This window comes from Phymastichus coffea, unplaced genomic scaffold (assembly GCF_024137745.1).
Source record: "Phymastichus coffea isolate CEN01 unplaced genomic scaffold, Cenicafe_Pcof_1.1 PCOF00077, whole genome shotgun sequence".
Lineage (NCBI taxonomy): Eukaryota > Metazoa > Arthropoda > Insecta > Hymenoptera > Eulophidae > Phymastichus > Phymastichus coffea.
The window spans coordinates 996,855-1,017,871 of NW_026706888.1; the positions used below are offsets into that span (position 1 = coordinate 996,855).

Here is a 21,017-nt window from a genome sequence, read left to right on the forward strand (position 1 = left end):
TAATATTATTATTAGTATTTTAGAGTTAATTATTGGCGTGTGCCAATGACATTAAAATTTCGTAGGATCAGTATAGCGCACTATATTTTTTATTTAATTATAATTAATGTATTTACGAGAAAACGGAAAATAGATGCATGTAGCAAGTTTAGTCGCAGGCAAAACGTCTAGAAATGTGCAAACGCACATAATGGGCCGGGCAATAAAATCACTTCGTGATTGGAGTGCGGCATGACCTTTACAATACTTTCCTATTATTTATTTTTTTATGGACTATGCAATGTTGCTGCTTTTATTTCCGGCACGTGTGGCCAAGGTCGAGTTTCGGCTCGACTTGTTAGAAAAGGTACTAAAATAAACCGTAAATGTAATCGGTGTAGTCAATGCGTCATCTGAGTATTTATGACCCCGAAATATAAAAATGTGCAAGTTTTTGTTATTAATATGAGCGTCACCGGAGTATTTACCACCCCGAAATGCAATTAATTTGACCAATGTCAGCGATGAGGGTTACTCGGATAAGAGCTACAGCTACGTATATATGGTCGCTATATACCATCACGCGCACAGACAACGTTCTTCCATTTAGCCGAGAAAAATGCTGCATTGGAATCGCCCACGGCCTTTCCACACGTAGCAGTACAGAGATGCATTTCACTTTAAAATACACGCGTTTGTTTGACGATTTCGATTTAGAGTTTCAAAGTTGAATTTTCATTTATTTCTGATTAACGTTACATATTGTAATATATTGTAATAACGAGGTAAAAAATAAACTGGATTATAATGATAATACGAATGAAGATAGATGCTTATATAAAAATTGACCGGGGGATGACGCCAGATACACCGATGAGATGTTTTAAATAGGAAGAGGGCTAAAAAAGAAAATTCATAGCAGAGAAAAGGACACATTAAGAAAATGGCGAGCAAAAAGGCCCTCAACTCAATTTTTCTAACTTATTTCACAGATGAATCTGATTTGAACGATATTCGGTTAATCAAGCATTTCTTCATTTAAAAAATTAGAATGATTATTTTTTTATTTAGACGTGACTGCTTTATAGTGAATTCAGAAAAAAATGATCCACTAAAGCAATCACATTTGCATACCTCATAGTTGACCGTTTGAAAGTGCGGGTAAGAAATGTCCAACTATTGGTAGGGTCAGCTTTATACTATTCCGCGCTACAAACATCTTCCCCGTATTGTACTGCCACTTGGTTCACTTGAGGCACATAATCAGTTATTTTCAGTTTAGGCGCCCATAAGCAGCTTTTTATGTTAAAAGCATACTCAAAGTAAAAATTTGTAATAACTCTATTACATTAAAAAAACTGTAATAACTCAATACAGTCGAGGAGCCTTTCTTCAGCTGTAGAGCAATGGAAGTTTTCCGTATTACTGAAAAAATAGTCTCCACCTTTAAAAAGTTGTTAAAAATAGGGAAACGTTAAACGTGTTTGTTCCTGCTGTAGTGAAAGTGAAAACTTCAATTATTCAAAATTTATTATTAAATTAAAAATGGATTTAAGTTCCGAAGAAAATGACAGTAACAATAGTCAAAATACATTAAACGTTCAAATACTTACAATTATTGCACAAAATTTCAATCATAACCGGGTGAAGGTTAAAAACCTGCTTACGGGCGCCGACACTGAAAAATTGTTAACGCATTTTGGGCTACAGCAAGTTGTATTACGTCGAGGAACTATTTGAAGGGGAAAGGGGCGGAGCACCAACGTATTACAACGTGATATAGTCCAAGATACATAAATAACTATTAAATGTATTTTGACTGGGACAAGAACCATTACCGCTGAGATGTTTGTGCGCGGGATAGTATAAGGCCGAGCGCTTATACTATCCCGCGATATAAACATAATCTTAACCGTATTCGCACTCATGTCCCGGCCGTGATGCTTGAAAAAGTTTTTATCCACAGCAAGGCCGTATTCGGGTTTCAGTGCAGGTAACACTTAATAAGTTACGAGATCGCTTACGACGCAACTACACCCAGATTTTACAGTTACCATTTGCCACTCGCGATTCGCATCGTAGTAAGACTAGTTGGGCGAAAAACGACCTAGGAGCACGGATGAGTCATTCTCCCATGCTGTAATAAGCTCGACACAGCTCAGAAGCCAATCCCCCCCCCCCCCCCCCCTCCCCCTGCCTTCTGGGTGTAATAGCCGAGAAACGACTCGAGGCGACACTAAGGCGCTACTCGCGTCCAAGCGACTCCATTACGAACTGAGCGTCTTCTTCGCGTCAAAATCCAAATACAGCCGCCTAGAACGGAAAATAACTATTTCAACCTAGGCGGACTGGTAAATAGATGCCGTACGCCGATTGAAGCATTCTCGATTATGTTTCGGCCTGCCAAGCAGGGCATAAATTTACTAACAGGGGCAGGATCTATAACTTACAGTTTCACTGTGTCTCAACTACGGATAGATGGTCGTCAGAAAGTTGCAGTAAATTTACTAATTAGAGTAAAAAATAGCGACTCTCTTGCAAGTTAAATTATAAATTTAAGTGATAATAATATTCACTTAACTGTATTAATTTAACTTTAATGTCATTACAAAAAGAAAGAAATAAGAAAAAGATAAAGAACAAAACAAAATCACGTTCTATCTGAAAATGGAATGAATTTATAAAATCTTTGTCAACATCGTTGCAAAAATTTTGAAAAATTATGATTTATTCGCTGTAAGAAACTTTACATCATTTACAGTATTTGAAAAAACAACAATGGTTATTCCATCGTCATGGCGCGTCGAGAGATCAGTCTACAAAGAATGATCATTTTTCGTGAATCCAACAAAGATTAAAGCAATTCGCTACCTATATTCTGTGAAAATGTGCTGAACGTTATAGCGTACACTGTACAACTAAACATACTTAATATTACATGGAAGTCTATATGACTTTACAATAACAACTGACAAAAAATAACGCACGTAATCCTAAATTCGTTTACAAAAGCTTTAGTATCGGTACTCAAAATACAAAAATCGACAGTGGCTCAATTCCAAGTTATCAAATGTTTCGTCGACGTATTATCAAGACAGAGTAAACGTGTTTTAAAAATAATAGAAATGATGTAAATCTTCAACGAGTAAGATCTGAAGTAATGTAGAATAACCCAATATGTAATTAAGTTTTTTTACAGTAAACAAATGGCAATTTTTCTAACAATTCTTCACTTCTTCATTATGTATGCTTTGACATTCGTTATCTAAGCCTTATGCTAATTTGTGCTCAAAATATTCTCGGGCGAATTCGATAACTACATAGATAAATATTTCAGATGTCTATTTTGGTTATTGAAATACATAGAATGTTGGTAGAGTGTGAGTTGGTACAATGATTTCTACAACGATTTATTGAAATGATAGATGACGTTAATTATGTGTCACAAAAACGACCTACATTACGGATAAAATATCATAATCTTATCATAAACGCGTGAAATTGACGCTAGCCATCCCCAAAGAATGAGCATAAAATTAATTAAAATAATCGATCCTAAGGCGTCGTAGCCAGCCACCACATAGCAGTTTGCACGCGTCACAAAAGAATTTTCTCAACACTAATAAAATCGAAAAATTACAGCCATTGCCTGTCGTCTTCGTATGCGTACCAGGCGCGTCTATAAATATCAATTACGAGCTGCTTTCTCTCTCTCTCTCTCTCTCTCTCTCTCTCTCTCTCTCGAATAATTACGGAAAACAGGTGCTTGACGTGCGCACAATTTACAATGCGATTGTGGCGTCGTGGCTATTATCTTTGCGTATAATAATCGAAGCCGCGAGATTCCATATGATGCACGCGCCTCACGATTTGCAATGACTTGAAAACGCGCTTGCGATGTATTGCACGAGAGAGCCACGTGCGGCTTACTTACTCGGTGATCTATGCGGTGAACTATTAGAGAGGTGTTTGATATAACGACGGGGAGTAATGTTTTGATGGGAGATCGTTTAACGCGAAAGTGGATGGATTGTTTTGTGAGCTTGGATTTTAGAGCTTTTAACCTGCTGGATTTTTAGTTTAATTTAGTGTTTTTCGAGTGCATTGCTTGAAAAGTTCTCAAGTTTCGTCAAAAAAGAAATCGTTATGTCTTGATGCATTACATTTTCACGACTATGATAATATTTGTTTTTATTGATTTTTGTATGATCAGTGGTCGCGAGTTTTTAAAATTATCGAAGGAAACCTGAGAAAATTTTCAAGATAAATGATGAAAATCTTTTGCACTCGAGACTTGGGCATCCACACCTGTTCGCCCAGGGAATACGCGCACGCAAAGCCGGCGTGCGCGTCCGTTTGAAGTGCAAACATAAATCAGGGTCGCTCGAGCGAGGCATTAAACTTTAAACACAGCGTGACTCGCACAAGTGTCGAGCTTACACTTTCGAACCACCGAAGTAGATAGATAGATAGGATAGAAACAATACGAAGATAATCAACAAGTTATTATTGCCAACCTGGTGCAATTAAAAGACCAGTTCAATTAAAAGTTTAGTCTCGACACTTCCGTTAATTGTAAAGCGAAAAAAAGCCCACATCTCACTGTCTCATCGTAAACAACAAGCGCGCGCGCATCGAACTCGGTAGATCACCAACCGCGGTAGCTTTATTTATATTTAGAAGAGATGCGTAGGCCGCAAATCGCGCTCGAGAACGCTATTTCTCAGCAACGTAATCGCTCTATTTATCATCGGCTCTGGCTTGTTCCATGATATTTGCCCACCCACGTTGTTACGGCCGCGCATATTCGTATCTACGTGTGAAATGTGCGTGCGAAAGTGCGTTAAGTAGTTTTTGACATGCTCGCTCGGGGAAAATTTACAATGTGTGTTGTATGCGCGTGTTTATACAGGTAATTGAGTGAATTCATCTTTGAAAGTGAAAATAAGATTTTTATAGAGGTTGTTTGGATAGATTCCAGATTTGGTTATTAATGCGTTATAATATTTCTTATCTTTATCTTGAAATATTTTTATAGAGTAACAATTTCAGCCTATATATATTTTTATATAAATAATTTTTACGAACAAGTCATGCAATCTTCCAATCAAATTTAAAAGCAAGTTTTTCGCATACCTGGTCACATAATTAAACACATTAATCAACTTGTTGAGTCATATACGCTCAACTTATTATTATATAAGACGTTGCCGTTTAGAAAACAACTCGATTCTCTAGCAATAGACCGCAATTAAGCGACAATAGAACAATAAAAAACTTATGAACGAAAATCAAAAAAAGAACCACACTTTTCTTTTGATTTTCTCCCACGGTAAATCCCACAATAAATAAGCAAAGCTCTCGCACGATTTGCATATATGTGCACACAGTTCATTGTCTAATTAATTAATAGACTCCTTCGCTAAACCTCTTCTTACCAATCAAAGCCTTCCGTTTTTGTTTTTTCAATTTTTTTAAGCCAGAGATAGAAAGGCTAACGAGTCTCGCTCCATTTTTCGGTCGCTTCCTCTTTTGTTGTAACGAGAGCCCGCATGCGATTTCTGGACGAGTAATTGGGTAGTTTGTTTTAGTCGCTCAACACTCTCTGTCTGATTGAGATCTCCGACGTGAGCTTTTTTAATTAGCACCTCTTTTTTGTTCTTCCGGCGCATGCCGCGTGAATTTTTTTATATGCTTTTCATTACTCATCACTGATAAACTAGCGAGATGAGGATGACGATTTGTATTCGTCTTTTTCATGTAAGTTGCGAATAGGCTTGCGCGAACTCTGCGAAGTGTTGGGTTATATCTTCATCTTTAATATTTCGTTGTCATTAAATAGACAAATTGCTTTTGACCGAAAAGAAAATGTCTATTCTGTTTGATCTGTACGTAAGATTTCTAGTACACGATCATATTTGAACAATTTCCAAAATCTCAAAAAATTCATTAAAAATAAATTTAGATTACGATGCAATATAAAATATCAAGATAATAAATACTTTCACATTATTGTTCCGTCTACATGTGTATATCATTCAATCGATTTTGCCACGTCCGAAAAAAAAATCACTCGTCAAACTTAATCTTAAAACTTTAAGTTTATCTATCTGACTGTAAAATAAATATCGTTCCTAAAATGCTTCTCTAACTATCCAGTTGCTCTGTACAACATCAGTTTTCACGCCTTCCAAACTCATAAACCAGCATCCACAAGCTCAAAGAAAAAAAAAGTGTATAGAAAAACAGAAAGCCTGACTCTTATTTAAGACTGCAAGGGGTTTTAATCGCGGCATACGAGGCGTTAGCATGTGCGCGCGTGTCTTTATTTACGGGTCGGCGATAATGGAAGAAACGTGCGACGACGACGGAATATCGCGCGTCGATCGTGCAAGTGCATCAGAGAAAGAGAACCATTCCGTTATGCCTATCGCCGGAGTCGAGAGAAGGACGCATGTACGTGAAATCCCGTTCTAGGGAAGCTTGCTTATTATACCGCTGTCTCGCGGAAACTATTCCCACGGCTGTATGGGGATGCTCTTCTTTTTTTTTTTCTTCCGACCGAGAGATTAAGTTGCTCGTTTCTTCTTTTTCCTCGGTTGATGCTTGAATGTGCTTTTGTTTGGCGCTCGTTTCGATCAGCGCCAAATGAAGTCGCGTTTCTGCGGTTCTGCGAGCTGTCAATTTCACTGTCCGCGAAAACTTTCCTGCTAAAATATTTATTTAGCTTCGCTGCGAAAAATAATTATCGACGCGGCAGGATCGTGCCAAATTTTTACAGACAACAAATATAGAACGGCGCAACAGGTACGTATATCTTACGATCAGTAAATCCTGCCACTTAGTCATTACAAAGTAAAGGGAAAGAACCAAAAGGGGACTGGGATTTCAATGGGTAGAGACAAAAATAAAGAAAGAATACGGAATAGACAGCTAATAAATGAATAAAAAGGAGTATGTATTAACATTCCGCATTTATGGGGAGAGAGAAGTGCATACGGAAAAGGGACGACCCCTCCAATTACAAGCGCGGCGCATTTGCTCTCTGTGTCGCGGGGCAGGTGCGTTTGCTGCTCATTGTACCGTCAACTAAAACACTATCAGCGCGATTGCGAAAATCTTCCCTTCCCCTCGGATCTGTCATTTCTTTATGTACCTTAAGAGTCTTTTTTTTATTGAGTTCGCGTGTCTGTAATTAATTCCTATGGGTAATTGTTTGGCTGCGTTTCATAAACATGTTTGATGTTCTGATAGTTTTATTTTAGATGGAGATTCACCAGAATTCGTTGGAAATCTGAATGCCGAACAATGCGCAAAGCAGCAACAGCGCAAATTGATAAAAACTATGCGCGAACAGTTTTTATCGAAAGGTCCAATTGCACGTGAAAAGCTTGATAAAACGCACATAAATGTTGATTCATAAAAATCGAAACCACGCACATCCCGTTAAGTAGATGTCCACCTCAAAAACGATCGCGACTCAGTTGCACATAGTATCAATACGCATTGAGAGACACCCGCAAAAGCTATTCGCGACCCTTGCGGCGATCGGTCGATCGTTTTCCCACGTGCTGTGTAAGGGTGTGCAAAAAAGGTCGGGGGGAGGCTGCCTCCGACGTCATAGGCCGTGCATAGAAATGTCAGCGCGGCGAGCGCGTAAAATAAGATGTAGCCGCTCTGATAACGAGACTCGCTCGTACCGCCGAGCCGACGCTGCTACAGGGCTCATCTGATATAAACGGAGTATTCAGCGCCGAGAGAAATAGAAATATAAGGCGAGGAAAGTCGTCGAGACTTTTCTTTCTCGAGTTCGATTAATGTGCACAGGAGGACTTACACTGTTTTTTTCGTTTTTTCAGGAATGTTGTACATTTTTGAAATACAGATATGTTTTAGAATGAGATTTGTGTTGTAATGGTTTTGAGTGACAGGTGTCTTGAAAAGTGAACGAATTGGATTTCGCTATAGATATTTAAAAAAATTAAACTGAAATGTAATGACACGCTGTTCAATATTTTCTAATTTATAGATTCCAAAATATCTATTGCGCGGATGTAAATATAAGAATTCCATACTAGATACCTCGGCTCTCAAACTTTCAACGTGAACCTACTTTTAGTCTGCGAAAGTACGTGTCAAATTAAGTAATTGTCGATCAAGTATTTCCATACCAATATCTCAGTGAACTGATCATTTAATAATGTAGCAATAATGGCAACAGCAGCTCTAATCTGGTTGAGATCAACGCGGAGCAAATAGTAAATGTAAATCCACGAAGGCGCCAGAGGCTCTGCGGAGAAAAAAAATGATTTTGAAGCACGAGTGCGAGCGTGTAGCGACGACGAGTCGGCCGCGCCATTACGCAAAATTAGTTTTGTAAACGCTCCTACGCTTTAGCGTCATTAGACTCTTGCCTTGTATTTCTAACGTTATCTTCCGCAATGATTATTTTATAGAAGGAGATACATGTAGATTTGGTGGGCATTGGAGAAGGACAGGGGATTCACCATTGTACAAGAATTTGGAATGCAGCGGTTGGTATAATTCAAGACTAATTAGATGAATTTTTCTTGTTACTTTTGCACCATTACAAGATACACTTTTCGAGTTGTTGTTAAGGACATTACCTTTTAATAAAAATTGTTCGTGAAGCATATTTTTTTGAGCAATAATTGGTGCTCATACTGGACCACCTGCGTATTTATAATCAACTAATTTATAATGGCACGCTTTCATGATGATACTTGTTTATAGGCCTTCATTTTAAGATCGTGAGATTTAATTCTTTAGGATAAATGAATCATAACAAGTTTGCAATAAAATTAATATCTAAGACAACATTTTATCTTCACTTTACTGAAAATGAAAAGTTATCTTTAAGAAAACATTGAAAAAAAATACGACATAGCACAATTTCGTACACACTTCTGTCGGAAAAATAATAAAGAAAAAAATAAGAGCCGCCTAGTGCGAAGATAATAGGCTACTCCAGAAAAATAAAAAATGTTATGAAAATAAATTAATGGTTAGGTCAGTATCCATCTTACATTAAACGTGAAAATTTTTTATTGAATTACATCACACAATAAGATTTTCATATAACGCATATCGCTTAAAAAATAAGAAAACTTTGAACGACTAGTCGAGATTTATAAAATTTGATGCATCGTTTTCCCGTTGTAAATACGTACACCTGCTCATATTACATAAACTGTTTGCACGTAACGCACATTGTCGTTACCATTAAAAAAATAGCTTTGCATCGAATTATTCAATTAAAACCGCAGTCATTCTCTGCAGTTTACACAAAATCGCTTGCGAAACGCGTCGTCCTCTGGCCGAGTCGCGTTAAAAAAGGCACAAGCCTAATTACCGAAAATATATCCGCGTAATGCGCGCCGAACAGTTCTCGGCGGTATAAGTATGGTATAGAGAGAAGTGAGATGCGGCGTTCCGATAAATCAAATAACAAGTCCAAGTGTGTGTACGCGCCGCCGCCGCCGGCTAATCTGCTTAATCTATCGAGCTGCCAACGGCTGGTAATCGATAACGTCGCCGTAGAAGTGCTCGCTTGTCCGACTATATATCGCACGAAGGGAATATATAGAACGTAAATGACGCGTGTAATGCCTGTCAACGCTTGTTGCTCGACCACTTTGTACTATATATATATACATATATCTACGAATGGACTATGTGGGAAGTTGAAAAAGCGTTTCGTTATTGGTTTCTGCTACTGAGTTTTATCGAGCATTTTATAACAAGATCAATTTCTAATTGGGTTCGGCCTCTACGTTCAAGCTCATCATACTTTTAAACTCATTTTTAATATTACTACTACCAACGTTCTTTCTTTCATTCTGTGGGTATGTACACTTTTGGACTTTCTTCGATACACCGTACTCAAAACTTCCAACTGAGTGACTTTTCATCATTATTATAAATCATTGAAATTCTATTTCTATACGCAGTAGCACCATTCTAACGCGAACTTATTCAACTAAAATAATCTTAATAGTTTTGATTAAGCTTCGGTCGATCCCATCGGCAAATGATTGATGTCAACGGCATATCAAACGACATCGATCGATGAAAAATTTTATACCGCGAAAACAATTCGGCAATAAATTATCCATCCGGTCGGGTGATGATAACCAGGATATCAGGAAGAAAACGCATCTGGATAGTCGTAAGCGTGAACAAAGAGCAATCGTTCAACCACCGGTCAAACTCCCGCGGGCGACGAAAATTCCGCTCGCTCGCGCGCCACCGTCGCCGCCGCCGCGCAGCGCGGAGCATTAATTAGCCATGCGCGCCCGACAAAAGTGGCGAGGAGCGACGCGCGTCTTTCAATTAACGCCTCGGCGGCCTCTAAGCGCAAGCACGCGCCGATCATTACGTTAATTGATTTCTCTCCTTTTCCCCGATGTACAGCACGCGCGCTCGGCTCGAGCCACGGGGAAAGGCGAAGTTTCACGGATTTCGTAAGTCTCGCGATGACGTTGCGCAACTTGTACCTTTGTGTGTATGTGTGTGTGTGTGTGTGTGTGTGTGTATGAACGTATACGCTCGAAGTGTGCAAAAGCGCAGATTGATCGGGTTAATTTCGACGGTGGGGTTATTTTTTTGTTTATAGAGATGCTAATGGTGCATTAGGCTTGATATGCGATTAGCTTGACTTCTTGAAGAGAACAGAGTATAGAAGTGTATTGGACTATGTTACGTCTCGTGTAATGATTACAAAATGTATACGTGTGACGGTTAGCATTACAATCCCATATTTATGTTTTATTAAAGTACGTTTGTTGCAATAACACATTTTTTTATGTCGTGAACTAACCCACACAAACCACATTTTCCTGTAAATGCGCGTGGCTCGAATCAGTACTTCATAGTAAATGAGCGCACGCCTGAGTATTTCAGCAAATTTTCGAAAGTCCCGTCCGAGGCCATAAAGCCAACGTAAAACAGTAGTACAAGAGACTCCGACGAATGCCCGACGTCTAATTCAAGTGCGCCCAACAGTTTTATCCGAACTCGCGGTGATCTTTAAATTCGCCAGTTCGGTCGTTCGCACGAGCTCTTGCTTTCCTTCTCGCCCAGGCGCGCCAACAAGTGGTATAACTCGTTAGCGCTAATTGCACGCGCGTTAGAGTGAAATTCTAAACAGCGTATGTAAAATCATTGGAGAGAGAGAGAGAGAGAGAGAGAGAGAGAGAGAGAGAGAGAGAGAGAGAGAGAGAGGTAGGTCGAGTTCAATTAGCGAAATGCGCGCGATGATGATACTAGCGTTGGACGAGCGATAGATTTCATGCAATAATTCAGCGCGGATAATTAAATTATGCGATATCAATAATGGAAATCTCAAGATATCTCAATTTTCTCGCGGCGAATGAAGTTCTTCACCGAAGCCACGATAATCTTAATGAAAATTTCCGAAGCCGTCGCTTCTCACCTCAATCAATTGTTCTTCTTTTCCTTCTCCTTCGCGTCCAAGTTGTTGTATGCTGCACGTTAACGGGAAGTCCGTGACATTGCGTAAATTTTGTTTTATTGTATTATTGCACATTGCGAGCCCATTCGCCCATTCGCAATTTTCAAATTTATAAATGGATTTTCACGCGGTTCATTTCACAGAGGTTATTTCGCTGTTCGTTAAATTAATATTACGTTTTTAAGTAAACTCGACTCGTTAATGATCCGAGCAACGATCACAAGTGCATCCGTCGGTGGCGAAATCCCGGAACAATCATCACGCGGCCGCTTCGACGGATGATCAGGATTTTTCACGGACATTCCGATCCCTTAAAGTTTCAAACAGCAACGCGTACGCGAGAGCATCCAACGGGAATGAAAAGCTTGAAGCGAACCCGAGCGCAGCATGAGAAACGAGGAGATTGGAAAAATAGACGAGAGAAAGAGAGAGACATAGAGCGCGCGCAAGTGCGAAAATGAAAGAGTCCAGGTGAGACAGAGAGAAATGAGATGAGAGCCACGCTTCATATAGCTGGCAACTAATTGTAAGTGCGCGGCCGGCAAAACGCTGCCAGCCCGCGCCGCCTTGCTACAGTGTATCGAGTGACCGCCAAGTTTATATGCCTCTTGCCCGCCGATAATTTCCGAGCGTCCCGGTTTCATCCAATTTGATTTCTAGTCCGAGGCTCTTCGGCGCGCATCGGTAATATTTTTCTTTTCCCCGGACATCGACTGCCGCGTCACAATTCACAATCGCGTAGACAATTTGGCCGAATGACTTTTGAACGCACAGCGATTTCATCCCTTCATTTCCTTGTGCTCGAACATTTTGCACGATTGTAAAATCATATCTACGAACAAAGTATCGCTTTTCTATATTTATCCCAAATATACTAACTAATCCCAACTGCTATCCACCCATAATAAATTAAAGTAAAATATCAGCACCATTCTTGTGAAAAATCACTCGATCCATAGATACTCAAGCAAACCTTAATTAACCACACTGCGTAGTATCGTATTCCACGTAGCAGAATTTCCCTCGAAGAAAAACGAAAATTCTGAAATCTCTCTCCCGCACTTGGCAATTAAAGTACCGTAAGTCATAAGTATCCCAAGCGCGCGCGCGTAGAACACACCTGACACAAGTAGAACAATGGCTAAAGATGCAGCCGACTGTGTAATTATCAATTTTTTTCGCTTTCTGCGAAATACCACACACGCCTTGTTCTAAGAGGTTGCGCTTATTGAAATTTCATCATCGAGATTTTTGCAAGTTCAGGTTTTTTCTCAGTACATCGCATCTGATGTACCTATCAATAATTTAATTTCAAATAAATTTTAGTAGTCGCACTCTCGAGGTATTGTATTTGTCTTCATCTCATCGAAATGATTTTTTTAATCGCGCGCCTCGTTCGCGAAAAAATCCCGCTGGTCCACGTGAAAAACGCCGGTGGCTATTGATGCCACTTAAAAGATTGCGCAACGAGCGATGATAACGAAGAGCGTTGGAGCGTAAGAAGTCTAGTGCCTTGAATATTGCATTATTGATTATACGGACTGCTGTCGTGTCTCGGTGGTCTTTGCGATTCCGTATCTTCTCCAAGATAATTACGTGCGCGAGAGCTCGCGTGGATTGAATTTTGCCGAAAGCACCGAAGGACGCATCAAAAGTGCGCGCGCGATGCTTATCGGCCTCATTCAAAGGAATGCCAAGACCAATCAAACGAATATAGCATAGAGAGCTGTATGAGACAATGACGTAGAGCACATATAACCGGCACGGAATTGATTTTCGACGCTTTGAAACCGCGTCGTCTGGAGGAAAAGCGCGGCTGGGATTTATTATCGAAATGGAGATAAACTTTTATCCGGTAATATCCTCGAGAGCGTAATTAGATGTACTTCATCTTCCGGGGGGTCTAACGCGCAATTAATTTCGTCTTCGTAATCCGGCCGAATGGAGGCTCAATCAGAGAGGAAGAAAAGAAAAAAAAATCCTCGCTCGCTCTCTCACTCTCGGCTTGTAATTACTTTCGACGTTCATTTTAAAGGCATTAGGCGTATGGCAGGAGATGCGCAAAAATCGGCATATCCGCCAGGTGTCATGTTACCGATTCAGCGTGAGAATGAACGAACCTTTGATACCACACGTGCACTCGGAGTCTAAGCGAATGCTCAGATGGGAGTCAAGTTTTGAATGATTTGTTATTCCAACGGTTTCGATCAATTTTCATCTTTTCTATTGACCTTGACGAGCAAAAGGTGTTCTGATAATTCTCTCGCGAACTTCTTTTGGGATTTCTTCGCGGTAGACGTACACAGTTGGAAACATCCAAAGAAAATTAACATGATGTCTGGATTATTAAAGAGTTGAGTTTTTATTAAAATGTAATGTTAACATATCGACAAATAAAACCTTAAGTTGAGAGTCTGATATTCGTTGTCAATTTACCATCTCATCTCACTAACAAATTATAAATAAATATAAATGTGAAATTACTAATAATCGCTTTTGCCCTCGTGCCTTACGAATCCACAATAATTTTAACGAAAACTCAAATTTTTTAATGAACAATAGGAAAGCATTAACGGCATAATCGTCGTAACTCTAACGTAAAAGCCATAACTTTCGTACGTATAGCCGACGTAAAGAAAAAAAAAGAGATGTTCACGGCAGCACGTGCTTAGCGTCGAAAACGTGCGGCTCTTCCGCGCTCGCGTTTATGCAGATCCTAATGGTGTGCTTCGATTCGCGGCGGCATATCACGTAATAAGACGCGTGCGCGCGCGGCACGTATAACGCTTGTGATGCATTATGTTCGCGCGCGTCGCGGAAGAAGTGAATCGGACGTATCGCAGATAAAAATTTTGCGTTTTAAGCTGTGATGAACGAGCCGACATTAAGCACGTGCGCGCGCGCGCCTGTGTGTATCGTTGATTTAAAGTCGTGAATTGCAATGATTATATGGATCGTATTATTTTTTCTTCTCTTTTCTTAGACTTTTGCTTTGAAAGTTAAATATAGTTTTTCGCATAAGTTGAGTATTCATAATTGTTATTTATTGACACGATAAACGCTTAGCGTTATTTTTAATATTTTTTTGGCTAAATAATTTTTTATACAGTTTTGTTCATTCACTGATTCTTAAAAATTGAATTAAAATTAGAAATTATCTGAATGTTCAATAAAAAAAAAGTAATAAGAAAAGGATCTATTGCTGGAAAACGTGCAATATAAGTACAACAACATAAATTTAAGAAAAAAAGCAGGCTAATAAAAATCAATGTAAAGTATCAAAATATAATATAATCGATTCTTGTACGAAACATCATTAATCTTTATACCGCAATAAAATCGATCGATATTTCACGAATCGACAGCAAGTACCGAATAATCGATTGGACCGCATGTTCGAATCGGCTATTCGTTCGAAAGCCACAAACCTGTGTGCCACCTTCCGATTTATGAAAATCCAGCGCACGCGCACACACAAGACGGTCTCGTCTCCCATCAGCGGCCACTAAAACGAATTCTTCAGCCCCATCATGATAATTGAGAATCGGTTACCAATAATAGCCGCGTTATTTTTTATCTTATCCTTCTATGGTCTGCAACCTCTTGTTGACCCTTGGCTTTCTATAGGATGAACTTGACTGGCAGTAATAATTATTTAAACGTTCGCTAGCTGCTGCTGGAGTTCGCGTGCATTTACCTTCCCGCCTCTACTCTCGAAAATTGCGTTCCTCGCGCGAGCGCCTCTGCGCCAAAAGTTAATCCGTTTGTAGTTTCTCGACGATAGCCCCGTTAAGCGCAATTTCTCCGCGGACTCGCACAATTGGACATCTTCGCCTATCAATTTTATTTACGCTAGATCAAGATACACCCGACGACGCATTAATCGCAAGCCAAGCAATCTCGGTCTTTTTCAATTACATTATCCCCCTTCGTTCCGGCAAACTTCGCAAGCGATTAACCTACAACATCACTCACCTTTTTGCGCTGGTTCCTCCGCGCATCTCTCTATATAAATTTACACGAAATTGAACGATAACTCTCACGCTGCTGCTGCTGCTGCTGCTGCTGCCTCGCGGGAATTCCAACTTTATCAAGCTTGTTATTGCTTGAGCGCCAGCCAGACGGCGAGGAGGAGAGCCAGAGTCGCGATAAGATGATTAATTTTTTCTTTTCTCTTTTTTATTCTTTTTTTTTTTTTTTTTAATCTCACGTTCGTCTTTGACGTCATGTTTGTGCGGGAGAGGCAAAACGGAGCTTGGACCCCAAACACGATACGAATATTTCGACGACGCGGATATCATTTTTTTTATCGGCGGAACGGCGTTCGATTATTCCGCGTCCGCGCGTTTGGAGGCTGGTTCAATCAAACGATAGGGCGTTATCTTCGAATACACGTGTAAACTGACATTGGAATAGCGATAAGCACAATATTAATAAATGCAAGTATCCTCTCACTCATTCTCTCTCTCTCTCTCTCTCTCTCGTAAGATTACAAGAAACTCATACGCGAAGACGTCGAGCGCGTTGTAAAAAATTGGATTCGCCGCTCGCGTTCCGTTGCCGCTAAAATTACACTTGCGTCAATGGCGAGACGTGATAACTTCGATACTCGCCCGCGTGCCAGTTTCAGCGATTTACTGGTGATTTACGTACGCGCTGTGTTATGAGAAACATAATACACGCTTCGGAACAGTGTTCCATCTGTTACTTGCGAACATAGTAAAAAAATCGTCGATCTATATTTTACAAATCGATGGTGAATTCGTGCGCGTGTGGCTTGAACTTACGTAAGATACTCTCGGTAATGGAGCACGTCTCTACTCTCCGTTTTTTCTCTTATGTGTGCGATCTTTTGATATTTGACAGACGAGAGATTAAAAAGGAGCTTTCAGGGTGTCGTAAATTGTGTGCTTTTTTTGTGTCGGAAAATTGGCACACAATAATTAGCAGTTCTGATTTTGCGTAACGCTACATAAAAATTGCAAAACGAAACTCACTACGGGCAACTAATTATTTTAGCTTCTGTGCCTACGATGTTATTATGAAACGTATATAGAATAAATCGCTTTGGTTAATTGTAGTCGGTTAGATCTCTTGCATCTGCAGCACGAAATTCACTGGAGAAAATCCGTGCGTTGTATCTCGACGAAACAAATAACGGAAAACGTGGGTGTACATTCGACTCGGCGACACGAGGCCAATTAAACGTCCTTTTTGGCGAGGGTGAGATTTTCGTGGAAAACGATGAAACCAGAAAAGTTACATGGATTCACGGCGAAAAAGAGGAAAGTCGCGTAACTGTCTCTCTGACCGCGGACGCGTGTATATATGCATTTGTACATAAATCGCGCATACATGCATCGCCTCGTTGCGCAACGCGCTGCTGCTCTGGCAAAAGCACTGTCTGGCGTTTGCTGTCTGTGCACCAGCGCGCCAAAACACTTTATATTCTATTCGACATTGTCGTGATTTACGCCGATTTCACGGCAAAGCTCGACGAGCTTTTATATCGAGAGGAGGAAGGCGGCAATTACAATACAATTTTTGTTTTCGGTGAGGAGACTTCGCTACTTCGTTACGCGTTTGCCTATTTCTTAACAATCCCATGTGCGTGATATGCATTTTTCTATATTTATAAAGGAGATTTTGAAATATTAAGACTTTACAGCCACGTATTTTACAACATTTCAGTAAGTTCAGCAATTCATAAAACCGAAGCTGTTTTCACTTCAAGATATTGTCTTAATGAAACTAGTAAAATATTTAAATTGTATAATTTTTCATTTACTCGCTGATCGGATTTATATCATGCGAACCGCCCACGTGCAGTCGTCACTGAATCTCGCGATGAGAATCAGTCACTAGGCTCTGCATACAACAGATTACTTTCGAGGTGCATTTGCAGTGTTCTCATTGACTTTCGTTCAAGCCATACTGATATTTCTTATTTACGATTAACTTTTCCGTATCATTTACGCGTGCAAAAGAAATCTGTCCTCGTGGTGAAATTTCTTTCAATTTAATCATGAAATCCGAAATAAAATCGTCGTTATCAAAAACTTCAATGGTGTTCGTCAACTCGTTATACCTGCCGTATTAAAGTCATTTAGAAAGATCCTTTTGGAATTTACACGGCAAGTATAGCTGAGAATCGTTACACAAGGTCATTGCAAAAATTCAATATGTGCACACAACGCTGAGAGACAAATACAAATGGTATAATTAGAAATTACACCACAAACCGATGTATCACATAATACCTTCCATGGAAACGCAAAGGTACGACTTTATAGTAACCCGGCCAAAATCTGTTAAACATGCGATTGCACGCGACACTCCCAATCGCATACTCTTAACAATGGAATACGCAGAAAATCGCAGTCGCATCCGCGGTGGCGGGCTCGGCGATCTCCTTACTTTCATTTTTTTCTTTATTTCTGCGTATAGTTTTCATTGTCCCGAGCGCGCGTTGGGTGGGTGTCGACGCCCCCGACTATACGGCTGCGCAACATCCGGCACACCCTGCGCATGTGCCTCCGCCCGTTAAATGTATACACTACATCGAATGACCCTAATATCTTTGACTTCGCTTTGTTACGTTGAGCGAAAAATCGAAAGAGAAATTTTGTCGGTAGCTCGAGGGGCTGTCAGTGCACACGTTTTTACGCGGGATTTTGAGCTCACGGCGAAAGCTGTTTACATTTTCACGTTCAAGGTTACGATCAGTAAATAAATGTTGCGCTAATCATTCGGTACGTTATCGATCAACGATTGTACGTAGTAGGAAGTACCTCTCACGTAGATGCATACTGGTTCTCGCTATTATCTTACAACGTCTTATTTATAAATACTCCTGTTACTACTAGTTTTGATTCGTGCTGAAATTATTATAATTCAAAATAATCAAACTTCTACATCGTTATTTCCATTTTGTGAATTATGTAAAAATATACTCTTATAGTTAAAAAAAAGTATAAATTCAATTCAATCAATATCTTCGATATTCAGACAGTGTTTTATATTCGAGAAACAGCAAGACCACTGATTATTAACTTACAATGCGATAACGACTAAACGAGGAAATCATACACAACTCTTACAAACTATAACAGATAAAATTTTGATATCTAGAGCTTAAACGTACAACACTTGCCCTTCACACATTTACGCCGATCCCACACTATGTCTAGTCCTCTCGCACGTGACATTATCGTCGGCCAACACCTCATTAAAACCACACTTGCATATTCTCTTCAACGAATTGTTCAACGGCACAGCGACACAATACTTCTCACAGCCAGCTGTGCCATCCTTACACGGATGGTCCTTGCGTACTTTTTGTGATTTGTACGTGAACGCGAGAATTTCAGTGATCGGTGCTGTCTCCTCGTTAATCAATTCGTAATCAGGATCTTTCGTCTCGCTCGTCTTCTCTATTCTCCGCACAGTGTTGGCTTCCGCACTCCTGTAATACACGTAATGTTTGTCAACAGCGAGTGTACGAGAAGACAAATCCAACTGTCCAGAGTAAACTTTTACCCCACTGATGGTTTGCACATCGCGACCGTCCAGACTTGCCGATTGAATTTTATCCGTAGCAGGCACGCTCCAGTAAATCCTGTCGCTGTAAAAATCCACAACAATGCTTGCCACGTAGTACCTTACATCAGTACCAGTACGATTGAACAATTCCGATACATTAGAACCGTCGAGGTGAGCTCGATAGATTTTATGCTGCACGCCATACCAATAATTCGTCTCGACGAAGAACAAGTAACCTTTGTTCGGATGAACTGCCAAACTCGTCATCTGCGATCTGTCATACAAGATGACCGTTGGGTTCCATGAGTGTTCCACATTAACAGCTACCATCATACTTCTCGAGCCCATAATTATGTACAAATTCTTCGACACCCAATCATATGACATGTCGCGAAAATCATCATCTTGACTCAAAACAGCCTCCCATTGACTGTCATTCAGTCTCAACTTATACAACCTCGCGTGATCTACATTTGCGATTTTCGACCAATAGAGCAATGTGTGATTTCTAGCGTCGTAGTTGAGACCACCGATGACAGATTCTGGTCGGATTTCTTCGGGATACTTGCGTTCGTTGTGGTAGTTTAATGATGAATTGTCCTCGTGTTGGACGCGACAGATGCCTGGATTAGTGTTCGTCGTTACGAAGATGTTGGGTTTGTCGTCCACGTGCTGCTTATCTGTCGTAGACATGCGACGGACAAGTGTGATATTATTAGATTTTAGCGTCGTAATTGATCAATGATGATTTTACATAGTTGCAAGTGCAGAGCGAGTGAAATGCTTGCTTTACTTCTATTTAAATGAAGCGTGCGATCGAGGACAAACTAAAGTAATAATTATAAATGACCAATTAGTTCAATCGCAAGACAACGAAAAAGAGAATGAAAGATGAACAATATTAGTCTAAAATAATTTTGATGCCATAAGATTAAAAACTCACATCTCAAGGCACATCCATTGGCAGTTCCCCTAGTTACGATAAGGTCACTCGTTATCATTAAAATTCCAACGAGAATCGCTTTGGTCTTCCAGTCCTTGCGTTTCATCTCTCTATGCTGCTGCGAGTATTTATTGTTCAACAAACGAGAATCGAGTCCACACACTCTCCGTGTAGACGACACTGACTGAATGAGGCGCTTGTGAATCGGTATCATACATTTTAAATAGATTACCATTGCGCCGCGTCGCTCTGCCGGGGTTATCGCCAAGGCGCGTTGCTGATTTTAAATTCTGAGATATCGATGTTTTGAAATGGTTTAAAAAACTATTCGTCGACTTTCTTTTTTGTTTCTACGTTGCGGTATTTATTTTTGAACGATCCATTTCACTATTTAAAATGTTTTTCGTACAAATTTCACGTAGCGTACGGGCTAACAAAATCGAAATCTTTTTAGTGGCAGTTTGGAAACAAATGAACGACGAAACGTTATTAATGTTACTTCAACATTATAACTCGTACCAATATAGGCAACATATATTTTTAATTTCAATTTTAATGTAAATCAACAAACTCGGAAGAATCATAAGCGTAAACGGCGAAATGTTCCTCATAATGTACGGAATCAGCGAAAAATGAACGAGAGTGAGCAGCGCACAAAGAATGTCAGCGATACATGGAGTACCTTACATTTAATCATTCGTAATCTTTTAGAAAATTTTATCGGCACAATCGAGCCTCATCGGCGTGAAATATCTTTCGTCGGAAGAAGAAAATGTAAAATGAGAGCAACTCGCCATAAGAAATCCAATTGACTATGATAAACGTGCCTTTCTTCGCGCGGCCAATGCGCTAAAACAACGCGTAACAGAATGTACATCGTCGTCCGCGAGGCTGATCGTAAAAGTCAAAGTTACCGATATTCCCCGGCACCGCTTTAATGCCAGGAAAATCGTCCCGAGGGATGTAATTATCCAAACGCAGCGTGTGGGGCCCGCGCGCGCACGCACACACATACACACACGCGCGCATACACACACACACACACACACATCGTCGTTT

The 21,017-nt window shown here is 40.1% G+C and overlaps 2 protein-coding genes across 2 annotated transcripts in view; one reads left to right on the plus strand and one right to left on the minus strand.

Moving 5' to 3' along the window:
* Nucleotides 1–21,017, plus strand: part of LOC131668432 (Krueppel-like factor 7) — a 298,845-nt gene that overhangs the window by 238,905 nt on the left and 38,923 nt on the right. The gene's annotated exons all lie outside the window — the stretch shown is intronic.
* LOC131668431 (low-density lipoprotein receptor-related protein 2-like) lies at nt 18,393–20,137 on the minus strand. Its single transcript, XM_058942601.1, has 2 exons — nt 19,959–20,137; nt 18,393–19,695 (listed from the first exon to the last, which is right to left on the minus strand). The coding sequence occupies exons 1-2, from the start codon at nt 20,062–20,064 to the stop codon at nt 18,638–18,640; spliced, it is 1,164 nt and encodes a 387-aa protein (XP_058798584.1). The 5' UTR covers nt 20,065–20,137; the 3' UTR covers nt 18,393–18,637.